This window comes from Zootoca vivipara, chromosome 11, assembly GCF_963506605.1.
Source record: "Zootoca vivipara chromosome 11, rZooViv1.1, whole genome shotgun sequence".
In the NCBI taxonomy this organism is placed as follows: domain Eukaryota; kingdom Metazoa; phylum Chordata; class Lepidosauria; order Squamata; family Lacertidae; genus Zootoca; species Zootoca vivipara.
This window is the reverse complement of record NC_083286.1, coordinates 46,744,940-46,762,413: the sequence shown is the minus strand read 5'-3', so window position 1 is coordinate 46,762,413 and position 17,474 is coordinate 46,744,940. Positions and strand designations below refer to the sequence as shown.

General features: G+C 40.5%; 1 protein-coding gene across 1 annotated transcript in view; it reads left to right on the top strand.

The window, feature by feature from the left end:
* Positions 1–14,872, top strand: part of WDR70 (WD repeat domain 70) — a 114,706-nt gene extending 99,834 nt beyond the window's left edge. Inside the window, exons 14-18 of the mRNA XM_035100358.2 lie at positions 4,895–4,995; positions 7,388–7,467; positions 8,776–8,892; positions 9,365–9,527; positions 14,581–14,872. Coding sequence (XP_034956249.2) covers positions 4,895–4,995; positions 7,388–7,467; positions 8,776–8,892; positions 9,365–9,527; positions 14,581–14,668 — 549 coding nt within the window. The 3' untranslated portion in view covers positions 14,669–14,872. The remainder of the gene's footprint in view (positions 1–4,894; positions 4,996–7,387; positions 7,468–8,775; positions 8,893–9,364; positions 9,528–14,580) is intronic.
* Positions 14,873–17,474: the final 2,602 nt, after the last annotated feature.

Sequence of the window (17,474 nt, the reverse complement as noted above, 5' to 3'; positions counted from 1 at the left end):
GGCCAAACTGTTTGGTATTTTAACACGGAGCCACTTTAGCATTCAAATAACTTAACTTCCACTGATGGGTGCCGCTCACATGGGATGAAAATGCTGTTGGACCATACATGAAGGAAGTGGCAAAAGTCAATACAGTGGGATATTTTTAATTGGTTTTACCCTTCCAGCAGCAGCTTCCTGCATGTAATGTCCAGAAGGTCTTCTGGGGTAGCTTTTTGAAGTGTGCCAGGGGGATATTGTCCCTTAGATCAGCTTTCTCCGAGCTGGTGCTCTTCAGATACTTTGGACTGCAGCCCCATAAGCCCTAGCTAGCACAACTATGGCTCTGGTAGCAAGCTAATAGACACAGATGGGCACAGAACCTATGCTCTGTTGTAGCGTATGATGCCTGTTCAACTCCCTTTCTAAAACATGGCAGGAGAATCACAAAAATCCAATACATTCCGCATAGAGAAGCATGTGCATATTGCTTGCATAGCGGGTTAGATCAGGTACAGCAAAGGTACAATATTTTTTTCTCTTAAACAGCTGGGTAGTATTCAGAAACTAGCTAGCAAAGTGTTTGGGGTTGTTTCTGGATTCCGCCTTAGTTAAACTGGGAAACACTCGTGGCTGGGGCTGCTTCAAGATGAAGCAGAATTGATACTGGTGCAACTGCCATTGTTGTAATAGCTACACACTCTGTCAGCAGTTAGTACCGTACCTCCTTCCTGCAAATCGGGGTGGAGAACCCTTTTGACCTGGAGGGCCGCATTTCCTTCCGGGCAACCATTCGAGGGCCACATGCTAATTGCAGTAGGCTAGTTGTGACACACACTTAACACATTTCTCCCTGTCCTCCATCCACACGAGCAAAAGACATTACCAAAGGGCACATTATAGCCAGGCAAAAACACAAAGCAAGTCCAGAGAAGGGTGTGGCCTGAGAGAGTTCTGAGGACCAGAGACAGATGCCTGGAGATGCCTGCTTAGCCCCCAGCAATGAAGCTCCCTTTTGCTCCTTTTAGGAGCTGGAATTGTCCTCATTCACAATCCCCAGAATATTAGATCTATATTAGGAAACAGTCAATGCATGTATGTTTGAAAGACAACAGTAGTGTCTTATATACTATGAGAGGAAATGGTAAAAGGACACTTTTTATATAAATAATTTTTAAAATTTTACAGAAAAACACAACACTTTAAACACAAAATATGCAAACAAAAATAACAAGAAAAAACAACATTACAAAAATAACAATAACAAACACAAAAATCAAAATACCACGATCCTTTTCCTTTAACATTGTAAGAGGGGACTTCCTCGAGTTCCCTCTATCTGCGGTTCATTTCTCCTTTATCTTTAGCAATTTCCAATTCATTGTTTAAAACTCCTTACAGTTTCAAATCTCTCATACATCAATTTACTTCACATAATTCTCAAACCCACAGTTTCTATAAACTTCTAAATCTAATCTCAATATACAATTTTACCATATTATTTTAAATAAACTTTAAAACCTTTCCACTCTTCTTCTGTCGCTTCTTCTCCCCGGTCGCATATTCTCCCGGTCATCTCAGCCAGTTCCATGTACTCCATCATTTTCATTTGCCAATCGTCCACTATTGGTAATTCTTGGGTCTTCCAGTTCTTGGCTAATAATACTCTTGCCGCCGTTGTAGCATACATAAAAAAATTAACATTTTTCTTGGGAATCTCTTTTCCAACTATACCCAATAGAAAGGATTCTGGTTTCTTAATAAATGTGTTTTTCAACACTCTCTTTAGTTCATTATAAATCTTCTCCCAGAAATCCCTTACTAGTGGGCAAGTCCACCACATATGATACAAAGATCCTTCCTCTTTCTTACATTTCCAACATTTATTATCCCGATTATGATAGATCTTAGCTAGTTTTACTGGTGTACCATCTATACATCATTTTCATTATATTTTCTCTTAAAAGATTACACACAGTAAATTTCAAATTCTGTTTCCATAATTTTTCCCAATCTTCCATCAAAATATTATGTCCCACATCCTTTGCCTACGATATCAATACATTCTTTTTGTTTGTTCATCTTTCGTATGCCACTCAAGCAATAACTTATACATTCCGGAAAGTATTTTTGTTTTTGGTTCTAACAATTCTGTTTCCAACTTTGACTTCTCTGATTGAAAAAAAGGACACTTTTAAACCACTGGAAAAGCACAAGAATAATTTGCTGTAAGGAAATCTGTAATAGCATTCTGATAATAGAATTTTACACTGCATCTTCAGGTATAGCTAATACGTACTGTGTCTGAGTTCCAAATTCACAGAGCCGCAAACTAACAAGTGGGGCCAGAGGGTTAACTAAATGTTTTGTGCTGGTTTATGCAAAACACTATAAATCTTCCTCCAGTTGATTTTGTACAAGAAGGAAAATCTGATTGCAGAAGTGTCTCGGATCCTGTGACTTGCTTTTAATTACAGTGCTTACAATTCTGACTCAGCTCATTCGTCTCTTGGGTGCAGTTGAAATTCAAACATCAGCTGCCTCATTTACAGCATTATTACAGACACTATTACAGAACTCCCAAGTAAAAAGGAAGTAAAGCAAGCATTTCACTCTTCCTAACACACTGCTATAGGCTTAAATGGAGTACAGATTCAAGACTGTAATTTATTTGTTTTCCCCTCCTGTAATTTATTTGTTGTTTAAATTTATGACTCCTTTCACATAAGACATCAGGAAGTGATATACAGTATAATAATGTATGTAAAAAAGATGATAGATAGATAGATAGATAGATAGATAGATAGATAGATAGATAGATATTTAAAACAATTGCATACATTAAACTTTTTCTAGAAAACACTTAAAAACACTTGGAAACAACTATAGCACATACTGGTACATAAAATCAATTTTAATCCAAAACAATATCCAGTTGGGATGGAGATTTTACCAAGTTAGTTGAAAGAGGAAAATCTTGGGGTTTGCCAACAGAGCCAGCCAAAATCTGTAGAACCTTTTTAGGTAATTAATAATAGTGTTCATGCAATAAGTATTTGTACTGAGTATAATTACACCATTAAAGCAAAGCCATTAAAGCAAAGCAGCCTGGGACTGGAAGAATAAGAACTCTACCTAAAACAGATATACTGGGGAAACCCAGCCAGGTGGGAGGGTTATTAATAATAAATTATTATATTATTATATATACTTCAAACATTTCCAGAAGATTCTTGCATGAGTGCCCAGTTGTAAACACATATTAGGCTCCTATTACTCCAAATTTTGAAGAATCTTTGATAGGATAGCAAACGCTGTTCTCTAATGTCGCTTTTTTTTTTAACAAGCATGTTTTAGCTGACCTGATTATGCACGTAAATATTTTCTGGGAGAATATTAATAGAGAACTATTTCCCACAATATGTTTTTATTGAATTTTCATATTAACAAATACAAGAGAGAGAGAACAAATTTCTCGAATATACACAAACAAAAGTAAACAGAAATCATTGGGATCTAGGAATTCATCCATTTTATGTCTATTTCATTATTGTTATATATTATGTCTAAATTAATTTACTTTGCTGTAAGCAAATGAACCATATTTAGCATTCAAACAAACTAGAAAGGAAGTCAAAATTGGGGAAAGGTAGGATTGTTGGCCAAATGGTTTAGAAATTGGCAATATGATATGCCTACAGCAGTGTTTCTCAACCTTTTTTGGGCCACGGCACACTTGTTCCGTGAAAAAAATCACGAGGCACACCACCATTAAAAAAGTTTAAAAAATTAACTCTGTGCCGCCCTATATTATAATTATGACTGTAAGAAACACTTGCCAAATATTGCTTTCCGGCGGGTCAGCGCTGCCGAGTTCTTAAAAGATCCGGGTTTCTGATCCACCCCGCCGTCCCGTATCTTACCCTGTGCGTGTTCTCGGACTTGTGAGAGGACGATTTGGTCTTTATGCCTCCGTGAATTAGCAACAAACTACCTTTTGAATGATGGAGATTGAATATTTTAAAAGTAGCTACTTGAAGTCAGCTCGATTTTCCAAAAAAGAGACACACATGCGGCACTATTAGCTGCTGGGGGCTGCCATCTTGGCTAAAGGATTCTGGGATGATCCTGTCACGTGAGGCATGGGGAAAATGGAAATAATGAAAGCTGATTGGTCTGTGGAAACTAGAAGGGGCGAAGAAATAGGACGCCCAGGGAGGTGGAGTTTGCAGCTGCAAAATCACCCTTCTCGTCGCCGCACGTCGCGGCACACCAGCCAGCATCTCGCAGCACACTAGTGTGCCGCGGAACAGCGCTTGAGAAACGCTGGCCTACAGAGTCCCTTTGGTCCAAAGTGGGACTCTTATAACAGAATGCCTTAAAAGGCTCCAAAGTCGTATTAGATTTAATTTAGGCTTCCCAGTTAGAATAAGATTGTATTTTATGCTCCCTTATTAAATAAGTTATGTGGCTTTTACAATTTAAAGTGTTACCCTAAATTTGGAAGCCCCTTTTCCATCTGGCACAAGATCATGATTAGTGGTGCATATTGTATTTCCAAATGGTATGCTTGCTTACTACTGCTGGTTTAGGAATTTCCTATCTTGCAGAGGAAAAAAGGATCCCTTGGAAGGGGGGGGGGTTGTTTTAGACTTTTATTTGCCACCCAAACAGCAGTTGCTGTGGAAGTATGTAGTATGGTGTAGAAGTAAGTAAGTAAATGAACATTGGTTTCTACGCATGTAATTTACTGAGTCTTTGCAGCCTAAGGGTCTTGTGCACCTCTTGAGTCTTACCTGAAGATAAAGATAGGTGAAATGTGATAAAATAAAAGGGAAGCTTCCCCTAAAACTGGGTATTGTCCTGGGTTTCAGAACTAAAAAATTACTAACCAAGAGCTAATGTTATTTTTCAGAGCGTTGTCCGTTGTCTCTGGCATCCTAAACTGAACCAAATCATGGTTGGTACAGGGAATGGATTGGCTAAAGTATACTATGACCCCTTCAAGAGTCAAAGGTATTTAATTAATTGCATATGAACCTTATTTCTTAAAATGTATAAATGCTTGTTTAGAGGTGAGATTTCTTTGAATTCACTGTTTCTTCTTAAAAAGCGAGGACCGGGGAATGGCAGCTTATGTTTTCCTGTTTTCCTTTTTTTGTATATTTATTTATTCAGTTTTACATATAAAGGAAAACCAACAGTCCCGGATGACTGGGAGTCGTGGTCAAAAAGATAATTACAAGTCATTTTCAGTAGTTTGTGTTTTCAAACGAGCCGTGTTTCTCATTGGAACTTAGTATTGCCTCTTTTTAAATTTCTGGAATCCTGTTTCTGAAATGTTGCATCGCTGACACATTGTGCCTGCTCCAATTCAATGATCCCAACTTTATAAACTATGGTTTATTAAGCTGAGAATGAGCATCGTGCGCATGCATTCCCTATGCACTCCTCCTGTCTCAAGCTGGCTTCAGTGCTTGTATCTTGGTTACTTTAAACAAGAGTTTTCCGTTATGAAATTGGAAACTGTGGTTTAATCTTGGACTCCAAACCATGATACGAAACCAGGATGTTTACAGTCTGATGCTGTCTCTAAGGAGGCCCTCCTGGAGACCTCATTGCTATCATTTAGGCGCCAGACAAAAATTCCTGTTTTCCCAAGCTTTTAAGAGCTGCTAATGTGAGCATTGAGAAAAAAAAAATCTTAGAGCTGTTTTGATTTTCCTGTCTAAATAGGATGCTGCTGTTTTAGTTTGCCGTATTAGTTTGTATGCTTTATTTAATTATTTTTATCATTACTCTTTATTTTTTTATTTTTTTATTAGTATCTTGCAACTCTGTTGGCCACCATGGGAACATGCATTTATGTTGAAGGTGCAGGGTATAAATTACGTAAATAGATTTCCATGAGTTACAAAAGAATTGCAAGAGGGTGCAAAGCATTTTGATACACTCTCAAATTCTCTTCTTAATATTTAACTAAATAAACTTATTCAGTGGAATCAGGCTAAGGAGCAGGTGCTCTCAGTTTGCATGTTTCTGATCTACATAGGCAGCTGTGCTCTTACTCAAGAAGACATTAAACAAACATGGGCAAATTCCTGTTCTTTCCCACTGTTTTGGCAGCCTCTTCTTATTAGCTCTGCATCAAAAGGGCAGTAAATGTGAAGGTGAAAAATAGAAGATTCAGTTGATTCCCCCCCCCCACCCTACTACTCTTTCCTCCTTTTAGTGTAAATTTTTAATATCCTCCCTGATCCTGGACAGAAAGGTCTGCTTGCAAAGCCTTACTGACATCCCTTAGTCCTGTCCCCTCTAGCAACCACAAAAATACGTTTTTATTTGCCCATATGCTGCTTTGCAACCCAGACTGCCAAAAAATGTTTTCTCCAGCATAATGGACAGCCCCCTTTAACGACCTGAACTTTATGGGTCGAAAGAAACCTGTTTCCACTATAAGCCTGACTGAAGGTACAAATATAACTCAACTTCATAGCCTCTAACGTTGTCTCAGATACTTCTATTTCAGTGTATCTGAAGAAGTGTGCATGCACACGAAAGCTCATACCAAAATAAAAAACTTAGTTGGTCTTTAAGGTGCTGCTAGAAGGAATTTTTTTGTTTGTTTGTTTCGACTACGTCAGACCAACACGGCTACCTACCTGTAACGTTGTCTCACATATGTGACTCTGCAAGCCAGACACCCAGCCATCGTTTGTTCTTACGAGGATTATATATCGTTCTACATTAGGGATAGGACACTTGTGGCCCTCCAGTGTTGCTGGTGCTCAACAATTCCCATCAGCCCCAGCTGATGGCCAAAGGTCAGGGATGGTGAGCACATCCAAACAGCCACAGATCCTGAGAGTATCTGCCTAGACCAGTTATCAAGACATTTATGAGAGTTGATGCACCATGTTGAATCATATAACTTTTAAGACAGGGATTAAACACACACACACACACACACACAGAGAGAGAGAGAGAGAGAGAGAGAGAGAGAGAGAGAGAGAGAGAGAGAGAGAGATGCTACAACTAATAATAAGATGACTGCACATCCATGTGTTTATATGGAGGAAGGGAGAGATGAAAAGGAACAGAGTGTTGATAGTTGCTTTACCCTGGCCGTTCTCCACCTGCAGTGGGATGAGCCTATAGGAGGAGATTCAAGAGGGTTCTGGGCAGACAGACGACCTCAAAATACTGATTTAAGATCAGAGCACAATTCATTTTGTGACAAAAAAAATTGCCACTCATATTTAGGAGGGGTGACTCCCAGTGGGGACTTGTTTCCAAGTAAACGTATATAAAATTGTCCTTAGAAACAGCTTTTGAACTTCGCCAGCACTTCTTTTCAACTCTTTTCATGCAAGTTCTTGTACTATTATTCTTTTTTAATCCTTTCTAGGGGAGCAAAATTGTGTGTTGTAAAGACGAAAAGAAAAGAAAGGCAGGCTGGGACCCTCACACAGGATTACATTATAACACGTAAGTAACTGTTTATTTATATACATAATTTTAACTCTCTGTACATTATGGCTCAGGGCCCTTCTTTAAAACTAGAATCCTGCCAATCAGCAGGAAGGAGTCAGGGACGACTTAAATTGGCCACACTCCTCCTCGAAACCCTTTAGCTTTTAAAGGGGGCTCTGCTCATTTGGTCCCAATGACAGAACTAAACAACAGAGCGGAGCAGCAACTTGGCCTGATGTTCTTCAGTCTTTTAGAGAAGTGGTGATGGCTGTGCTATGCGCCCCATTCTCTAAGTGGGACTTAACCCCACCAGCAAAAGTGTATTGCCACTCTAGCAAAGTAAATTGTAAGTGGGAATCTCAGTTTTGCATCCTCTGGCTACTTAAGATGCATCATTTTCACCTGTGGGGATGAGGCATTGATTTTTCAAGGAGAGGCATTTTACTTCATTATTCCTTAAGAAGCCGTCGTTCCACATATGGAAATGGTTTTTATAGTTAACCTCAAATGTTTTATGCAAAATTGTGTAGCATGCCACTTGCCAGCAAAAGTTTGACTTTCCATGCTTCACGTAAAGTGCAGATGTAAGAAAGAACTGTTTATTCCTAAGGTTCTGAAGCCACCCAAAGCCAGAATGTACTTTTATTAAGGGCAATAAACTTAACAAAAGCTGAATTAGGCTGCATTGGCAACACTTGCGTATCAGATTTGTGCCCATGCATAACTATTCTGAGCGTTCCTGAACGCAAACACCAGAGCTTTCTATCCCTTCATCTATGCAAGCAAGAGGAATTATCAAAGTTCAAGGGCATATTCCATCCAGACCAAAGCCCTCAAGGACAGCATGGAGTAGGGCTAATAAAAGCTGGAGCCTGGGGAGAAGGGGTATGGCCTGGGATGGGGCTGTTGCTAGGGAGAGTCTTAAAGGGCAGATAGAGAGTCCCCAGGCCTGAAGTTTCCACTCCTGAATTATGGGGAGATGTGGAGAACCAAACACTAAGGCTGCTGTAATGTCTGGCTTTATTTTCTTTTAACTAACCATTTTACTTGCACCTGAGCATACCTGCCAAGTTTGTATATACAATTCCCAAGCCATGTATGATTGTCCGTGCACAGGTGAGGAATCTGTGGCACTAGACTACAGCTCCTATTTTCCTATCCTCTTGCTGCTAAACTACAGCTCCTATCATCTCTGGGCTTTTGACTACGGTGGCTCAGGCTGGTGAAAGTTGTTCGAGGTCATCTGGAGGGCCATCAGTCCCTTCCACGACTTCTTTAAATTCACTTTCTCTTAAGTAAAAAATAAATAAATTATTATTTTAGCTCATGCACTTCCGATGTTTCGCGAGCCACGCCAGCGGAGTACGAGAAAGCAGCTGGAAAAGGATAGACTGGATCCCATGAAATCTCACAAACCTGAACCTCCAGTTGCAGGACCAGGTAACCAGAATTTCTACAATTTGTAAGCAAAACATTGCTAAGGCCATTTGTGTGTTTCTTTGCAGAAGACTGAATCAGCCCTATAGCTCTGTGATAGGCTTGTAGATGCTGATGCAACTTCTCATTTGCGTGGATGCACAGTTGTACCTTGGAAGTCGAACGGAATCCATTCTGGAAGTCCGTTTGACTTCAAAAACGTTTGGAAACCAAAGTGCGGCTTCTGATTGGCTGCAGGAAGCTCCTGCAGCCAATCGGAAGCCACGGAAGCCCTGTCAGACGTTTGGCTTCCAAAAGTAGTTCACAAACCTGAACTGTCCCTTCTGGGTTTGCGGCGTTCAGGAGTTAAAATGTTTGACTGCTAAGCTGTTCGGAAACCAAGGTACGGCTGTAGTTTTTCCTTCATCTTTTCTGTTTGCTCTTTTTTTTTCTTCCCTTGCCACTTCACACATCTGTTCATTATCTCCTATATTAGGTCGTGGTGGTCGTGTTGGAACTCATGGCGGGACTCTGTCTTCATACATAGTCAAGAATATTGCACTGGATAAAACCGATGATAGCAACCCCCGGGAGGCCATTTTACGGCACGCAAAGGAAGCGGAGGAGAGCCCGTACTGGGTTGCTCCAGCATATTCTAAGTAAGGAGACTTTCTTAAGTGTGTGTGGGGGGGTGGGGTTTAAAATCCATATACAGATATGTCTTAAAGCCCTGGTGAACTTGAACATAAGCAGAAGACCTGTTTAACAACACTATTCTCTGCCTCTATTTTTGGAGTGTTGCCACTAATGTAGGAAATGGATAGGATGTCAGCTTTTTTTTAAAAAAAGGAAACCTAGTTTCTAACCCGTTTGAATGCTGCATGAGTAAAATAGAATTAGAGCTTTTTAAAAAATTTCTGGTTTTTTTTAGTACTATGTATATAAACCATTTACGTATGTTATTTAATTTTTGCATAAACTTGCCATTACTTTTGCAGATACGGGGATGTTGCAGAAATTAGGATGTTTGTGTTTTTCTCTCGGAACCGTGTACCACACCATGCTCACAAACCACTGCATGGTTTTTACAGAAGCATGAATGACCAGTTGAATGAATTGGCTGCTTGTAAATTATTTCTGCCCTCTGTGACGTGACCAGCAATCTCTTTGTAAAAAAACAATGAGTTTTGCATTTGCTAGATTTCAGCAAGAATATGCTTTGCTTAGCCTTCTACGATGCCAGGTGCATAGCTAGTTCTGTATAAATAAATAATATATACGAATGTTTACTTAGAAACACCTCAGACTAGGATTCCCCTTTAAGTCCCTTTTTCATGGGTTCATCCCAAGGCACTGCTGCAATATTTAAAAGCCAGCACCAGTATGGCCCGGACCAATCAAATGACTCCTTACCAGTTAACCCGCCACTCAGCTTGACCCTGATTGGGTGATAGAACTCATCCAACTGTTGCCACCTATAGTGTGGTGCAGCTGTTAACTTTATAACAGTTGTGGGCTGAGCCCTACACTGTTCATGTAAAGAGTTAAAGGGCACTTACGAAAACCATTGCAATGGAAGCTGTTCATAAGGCCCAATTATACTTTTCTTCGTGATGCAGCTATTTCCTCTTGACTCTCCTTGAGTGCACCCTTAACAAACTACAGTTCTCCGAATCTTGCGGGGGTGAAAATATGCTTAAAATGTACGGTGTGTACGCCACCTATATTTTGGTAGTTTTATTGTGCCTGCTTCATTTCAAAATGTGTGGATTCTATTGGTATTTTTGATTAAATTTTTTTTACTATTTATGTAAAGCACTTGGACTAAGATGATGAGGCAGTCCGTACATTTTGTTAAACAGAAATAACAAGTCCCCTCACTCAAGAACTAAGCTAGCAGATAACTCTAGCTTCAGTTATATACTCTCCTAAACCGAGTCGCCATGTATAGGATTGCACAGTTAATGAATAAGACTCTGAAGGGCAATTTGATTGACTTAGTAAGACTTTGTGTTTCCAGTAGTGGGGAACCGCTCACTTGCTCCAACAGACAGGACTTTGCAAGTAAGACTTGTATCTGCCATCCACTGTGTGAGAAAAAGCCTCTCCCAGTTCAAGTCTTGCCTAGCTACAAGGGGCAGGCTGCCTCTAAGGACATTGCTGGCGCAGCTACTGTTTCTTACGGGGGAGATAAAATGTACCAATGCCTTAATTTTCTTCTTGTTAAGAACGTAATTTGCACTTCCCCTTATCTGAAAAGCCGTGCGTCCATTTCATTCCATCGCATTAATAGAGATCCCTAGTGTGTGTTTGGTGTCGCAGCTTCCTCGGTGATTAGATTTCATCCTTGACACCTGCAGTGTAACGAACATGAAAGTTTTAAAACGCAGAAGTAATTCAGAAGGCTCACTGTGCCCGGCGGGTGGCTCACATTACGGTTTCTTGTTAGGAGCGTAGCTGGGCGAGAAGTGGACAGGAGGCAAGTTGAGCACATTGCTCATGCACACATCAGATAGCAACATTGGGCGGGTGTGTGCGCGCGTGCTGCTGTTGGGACAATAACCAGCAGATAGGATCTGCAGCCTTGTTGCAGGAAAAAACTACCATGATTTCTGCATTGCAGAGCTTGTTTTAGGAGAAATCAAAAGAAAATCAAACCAGAGTAATTAATCTCTCTGGTGTCCAGGTTATACAAATGACATGCAAAGAAAAGTGTAAGCAAACTTTCTTATGGTCTTTCTTACTCACTTTTTCAGCTGTTGTGGGTATTCACCAAGCCCCACTTATTAATGGAGAAGACTTGAAATCCCACAGTGAAGACTTTGAATTAAGCCCAGGTGCAAAAATATTAAGCGGTGTGAGACAGTGGTGTAGGACTGATTCTCTTGTGATCTACTCCTCCCAGCCCTCCCACAACTGAACCAAGCTGGTGAATTACAATTGGGGGGGGGGAATCCATTTTGGGGATCATTAGTAATGGGGTCAAAAAAAACCCCAGCCAATATCAAAATGCCTTCATGTTAATCTATGGTGCAACCACACTTGGAATATTGTACACAGTTTTTGGTTGCATCTCAAAAAGGATATTGTTTAGCACAAAGTGAGGAGAAGGGGTGGGGCAGCAGTGAGCCATCTCACAGCTTCTTCCAAATCTGTTAAATGTGTTTGAGAGATCCCTGCAATTTAGATTTGCGCCGACCCTTAATGAGAAAGCATTATCAGATTTTAAGGAATTTTTATCCATACCTTTTTAATTGCCTTATGTTTTGCTCGTTTCTTAAAGTTTAGGCAGGGCACTAATAGTTCTACTTTTGTCGTTTCTGTTAGAAATTATTTGTGAATTCTGGGGGGGAAATCCCCTTCCCCCTGATTCATAGCAGTAGCGCCAGGCAATGACTGTATCAAATTATTGAGCCATGGCTTTAATTGGCAAAGGCTCCCCTGTAGGCTCACTGCCAAGAAAATTGCGGTTTACCCTTGCATATTAACTCACAAGTAGCATAAGCAATGTTTCTTCACATGGTCAGACCACTTGCCTGCCGCACATTTTTTCTTCTTTGTGAATGAATGCTAAACCAAGTGAGTAAGTATACATGGCCATAACCTATGGCTTTGAAACTGCCCTAAGGCATCTGATCTGATTTCATCCTCTGAAATACTAGAGGAAGATGTGTGCCTTCTCTCACTCAGGTGTGATATATCCTGCTGAAGCATTGCTCACATTTTCCATCTATGGCAGGCCAAAAAAGTAGGCAGCTTGGACCAACTCATTCTTAGAAGTCTCGGCTAACAAGAATTGCAGTTCGATGTGTTTTGGAACCTAAGTTCCTTTTTCAGGAGCAATCACTCAAGTCCTATGGAGTTGAAGAAGCAGCTTGCACGAATACTGCTCCTGATCTGGCACCATGAGAACAATTTTTTGCATTCTTTTTGGTTTGCCTCCCTCCTTTTCTTTTTTGTTTGGGTGGAGGTGGCAGCAGGGTTGGTATCAGTGGTAGATAATCAGTGCCCTTGGTGTAGAGGCCAAGGAGGAGGGGGAGGAAGAAGCTGCTCTAAAACGAGTCAGATTATAGTCCAGCCAAAAGCTTTCTGTGCTGGCTCTTAGAGGTCATGAGTGGACATAATCTGGCAAGATTGCACATCCTCTGCCCTGCCTAAGAGTTCTGATATTTATCCTCCGTGCAGCAGTCTTTTGCACAGATTGCATCCCGCAAAATAGTCTGCAGCCAGAAGCTTCCTTCCATGCCTGGGCAGGCCTTGCTGTATCAAAGTGAAGGTCATTTATTACTGGGCTCAATATGTCAAGTGGGCTACAGTGCTTCCCCCCCCCCCTTTTTAATCGCAGCACTTAGATACTTAGTTGTTCAAAAGCGGCAAGTGGTGAGTTCAGGGTGTGGTCCTTATCAAATCTGTTTGGCAAAAGCAGTCCTTAGCAAGAGAGAAAAGCACAGTCTCGGGCTCTTACTGTCCTTACAGCCTGCCAAGGTAACTGAAACGTCTTAGTACTTTATGTCCTTCTGATGTTGTAAAAATACTACTGCGCAAAAGCCAAAACAACACTAGCTTGCCTTTTATTAATTACATGCTGGAGTGTATTCAGCAATGATGCAGTTTTGTAGTGACATTCTGCGCTGCTTGGAGTTTCTTGACCACATTTTTAAGTGTAAAAATTAACTAAGCGCTGATTAAAATGGAAAATGTTTGTGGAATCAAAATATTTAAAAAATAGTTTGCTGAGCATGTAATGTTTTCGCTGTTGTTGTTTTTAAACACCCAGTGGTGACTTGATGTGAATTTGTATTCTATGCTGGCAGTGTCTTGGTCCAACTTCCAATCCATTGAGTTTGCGTGCTGGATGCAATATGTGTTCATATGAAAATAGTTGTTTTCATTTTCCAGCAGCTGTCAAAACACAGTGCAATTAATGAGCAAATGCCATGAGACTTGTGCACTGTTTCTAATGTGCACCTTTAATGTGTATTTCCTTCCCTTCTCTTACCTGCATTCCACCTGGAAAGTCAACAGAGTTCAGCAGGCGAGGAGTAGAAACTTCTCATTCAACCAGTAGCGCCGATAGAGCGCTTCTGCGCATGTGCGAAGTGCGCAGCTCGCTTCTGCGCATGCGCACGCAGCGGAACCCGGAAGTAAACACTTCCGGGTCCGCGGAGTACTTAAACTGAAAGTACTCAAACTGAAGCGTACTTAACCCGAGGTATGACTGTAGGTGATTGGCTGTCTGAGACCACCAGATTTCCAAGAGGACTCCAATCGGTGTTTTGTCATGACCCTAGAGTTAGATTCCCCCTCGCTTGGGGGTGAAGGACTCCCGAATAAGAAGGGGAATTGTGAGGAGGGGCACTTCCACAAGATGAGCCTGTGGTACCAATGCCACTCCAGTTTCCCATCCCTGGCTGAGATAGTGAACAAACTTTAAAGAGCTGTCCCACAAAAATAAAAACCCTGGAAGACTGGGAAAATACCAGAGACTACAGTGCAATTAAATAACTTGAATGTGATACAGAATTGAAATGGGACAGGTTGCCCCGATCACACCACACAGTACTGAAAAGATCTTTGTTGGTTTGCAGCTCGTTTCCAGACTCCATTCAAAGCACTAGTTTTGGCCTCTGAAGCCCTGCATGGGTAAACACAAAGTTGTTAATTTCTGCAGAGCTCCTTTTTAATCGTCATTCTTCTTTAATGTCTTTTTAGGACCCAGCCAAAAGCAGTTTTTGCAGAAGTAGAATCAGACGAAGATGAAACAGATGACAAGCCAGAGTGGAAAAAGCGTAAAATTTGAAGAATTTAAATTGGAAGAGGATTTGGTTTCTTTTTCCTTATGCAAGAGCAGATTCCAGCAAGCAAAATTGCTTTCGCGCACAGGGCTATTTTCACCAATGTGAAAGACTATAATTGCCATAAAGTGAAATAGATTTGTTTAGCATTACATTTGCATTTTGTGTTGTGCTGAGTTCATAAATAAAAGCTTATTTTTAAACTATGATTTCTTTAAAAGCCTATGTGGTGTTTTTTTTATATATAAAAATACTAGAGTAGATAATGCCTGTCTTTAAAAAAAAAATGGGTGCTATAATTTTTTTCGTACCCTCATGTGACTTTTCAGGTAGTGTGACATATCGCCTGAAGGCTACAGGGTACTTGTCATAGTGATAGTATCAGCTAAGTTGCAATCTTATACACACTTATCTGAGATAAAATCCCATTAATGGGGCTTGCCTTTGAGTAGATATGTATAGGATTACACTCCATATTTGTTTTCAATAACCTTATTTCACACATATGCTTTTATTTATTCTAATGCATATAAAATGCGTGTCAGAATTGTACAGAATATTGTGTCATTGACAAATGTGTTTATTATCAACTCTCTATATCAGAAGTAAATATTTCTCCAATAGAAATGTATATTTTCATTTTCTATGTGCAGCATATATTGTATCAGACCTATTAATTATTACTCTGTACCAGGAGGCAATAACATCTTTTCTGTGTATGCATTGCTTATATTTGGTGCATGGCTTTGTCTCATACACATACACACACACACACACACACACACACACACACAGAGAGAGAGAGAGAGAGAGAGAGAGAGAGAGAGAGAGAGAGAGAGAGAGAGAGAAGTTTTGAGGTGTGATAGCAATTGCCCTATTTATGTCGAAAGTGCTATAACCTGTATCAGAATTCCCAGTCTATCCTCATCTTTCTCCCTCAAGATGATGCTTCCAGCAATATATGAAAGCTGCATAAGGCATTACCACTTCTCGGGGGAAAAGAATGGTAGATACATCCAAGAGGCTGGCTTAATTTTTTATTTAAAAAATTAATTTTTTTATTTTAGTTTTTTTTAAAAAATTCCAAGGCACATACATGCCGGTCATTTGCATGGCACATTAGTGTGCCCTAGCATAGTTTGGGTCACAAAGAGTCGGACACGACTAAACGACTAAACCACAAGCATAGTTTGGGAATCATAGAATTGTTGAGTTGGAAGGGACCCCAAGGGTCATCTAGTCCAACCCCCTGCAATGCAGGAATCGCAGCTAAAGCATCACTGGCAGATGGTCAGCCAACCTCTGCTTAAAAACCTCCAAGGAAGGAGGAGACCATTCCACTGTCGAGCAGCTCTTACTGTCAGAAAGCTCTTCCCGATGTTTAGTCGGAATCTCCTTTCTTGTAAATTGAAGCCATTGGTTTGAGTCCTACCCTCCAGAGCAGCAGAAAACAAGCTCTTCCATGTGACAGCCCTTGAGATATTTAAAGATGGCTATCATATCTCCTCTCAGTCTCCTCTTTTCCAGGCTAAACATACCCAGCTCCTTCAACAGGGCACATGGTTAAATGCACAAAGCAGAAGATACAAAGGGTAGTTTTCTAGTTTGCTAATATACATGGTCAATGTTTCATGTAAGCTATTATCTTTCTGTGTTTGTTGTCCGAATGGAACAAGATGGAATCATGATGCTTTTTGAGTGTGATTTGTTTAGAACAAGTTGTCCCCCCCCCCCCATTTTAAATAGGTCCAATCCCACAAAAGCACATGGAGGTGACTTGAGGACTACATTAACTGGGTCTGACGTGAAACAGCGTAGTTCAAGGTCCCTAATTCTGCTTCTGTTTCTTAGAACATTTACACTTAATTCACTTACGATGATTAGTGGTTCATCAAGTGCTCTTTCTCTTTACTTTTGGAATTAGGATTGCTCTGTTTTCCTAAAGACCGTCTTCCAGCTGGATGGGCCTTTGATCTAAAAGGCTGCATTGCTTAACCCAGTTTCCTTGTTAGTTTTTGGCAAGCAGTTCTCCTTAAAACCTTAAAAATAAGATTCCTGACAGCTAAAAACAACCTGAAAGGTGGGCTCACTAGAAGTTCAAGTTTCCCTTTTACTTATTGATAAGATCAGCTTAAATGCAAGGAGTAGGGAAGTTGGTGTCAACCACACGTGCATCTTGGACTTCTAAAATCCTTAGCAAAGCACTTGACCGTCCAAAAACATCATAATCTGAAGGCCCTTTCAGGTGCACGTATGGCCTGAGGTACCTGTTTTCTGTACACATATTGATTAACACATCTGCAACATGCCTACGAGCACGTAATTGTAATAAGAACTTTGCCCCACCCCCAGTGTAATTAGAGAGCAAGCAAGCCTGTTTTGGAGCTATGAATGGTCTTTGGCGATCAAACTTATTTGTCCAAAGTTGCACATACAGTCTGCGAGAAAACAGGTGCCCCCCAAAAGCCTTGCAACTCCACTCTTGTTTGGTAATACTGTATCCTTGTTTCTAGGTCAGCACTTGGTGATATGCTGTCATTACACATGTACATGTGTTATTTATCGTAGAACTTCCTATTACTGTTTTTCACAGTTGGAAATGCATTGTTGGAAGGGTTTGCTTCGCATCATGTAAACAGTTTCACGGATGCTTCGAACGAAACAATATGCAATTGTTTGTAAAGGTTGGTTGGATACTTGGCTTGCCAACTGCATTAAAACCCTGCACGCTTTTGTGGGAAAATACATTTTTACCCAAACAATTAGGGGAAAGCAACATTGATGGGTTTTTATGGAACTACAGCAGTCAGG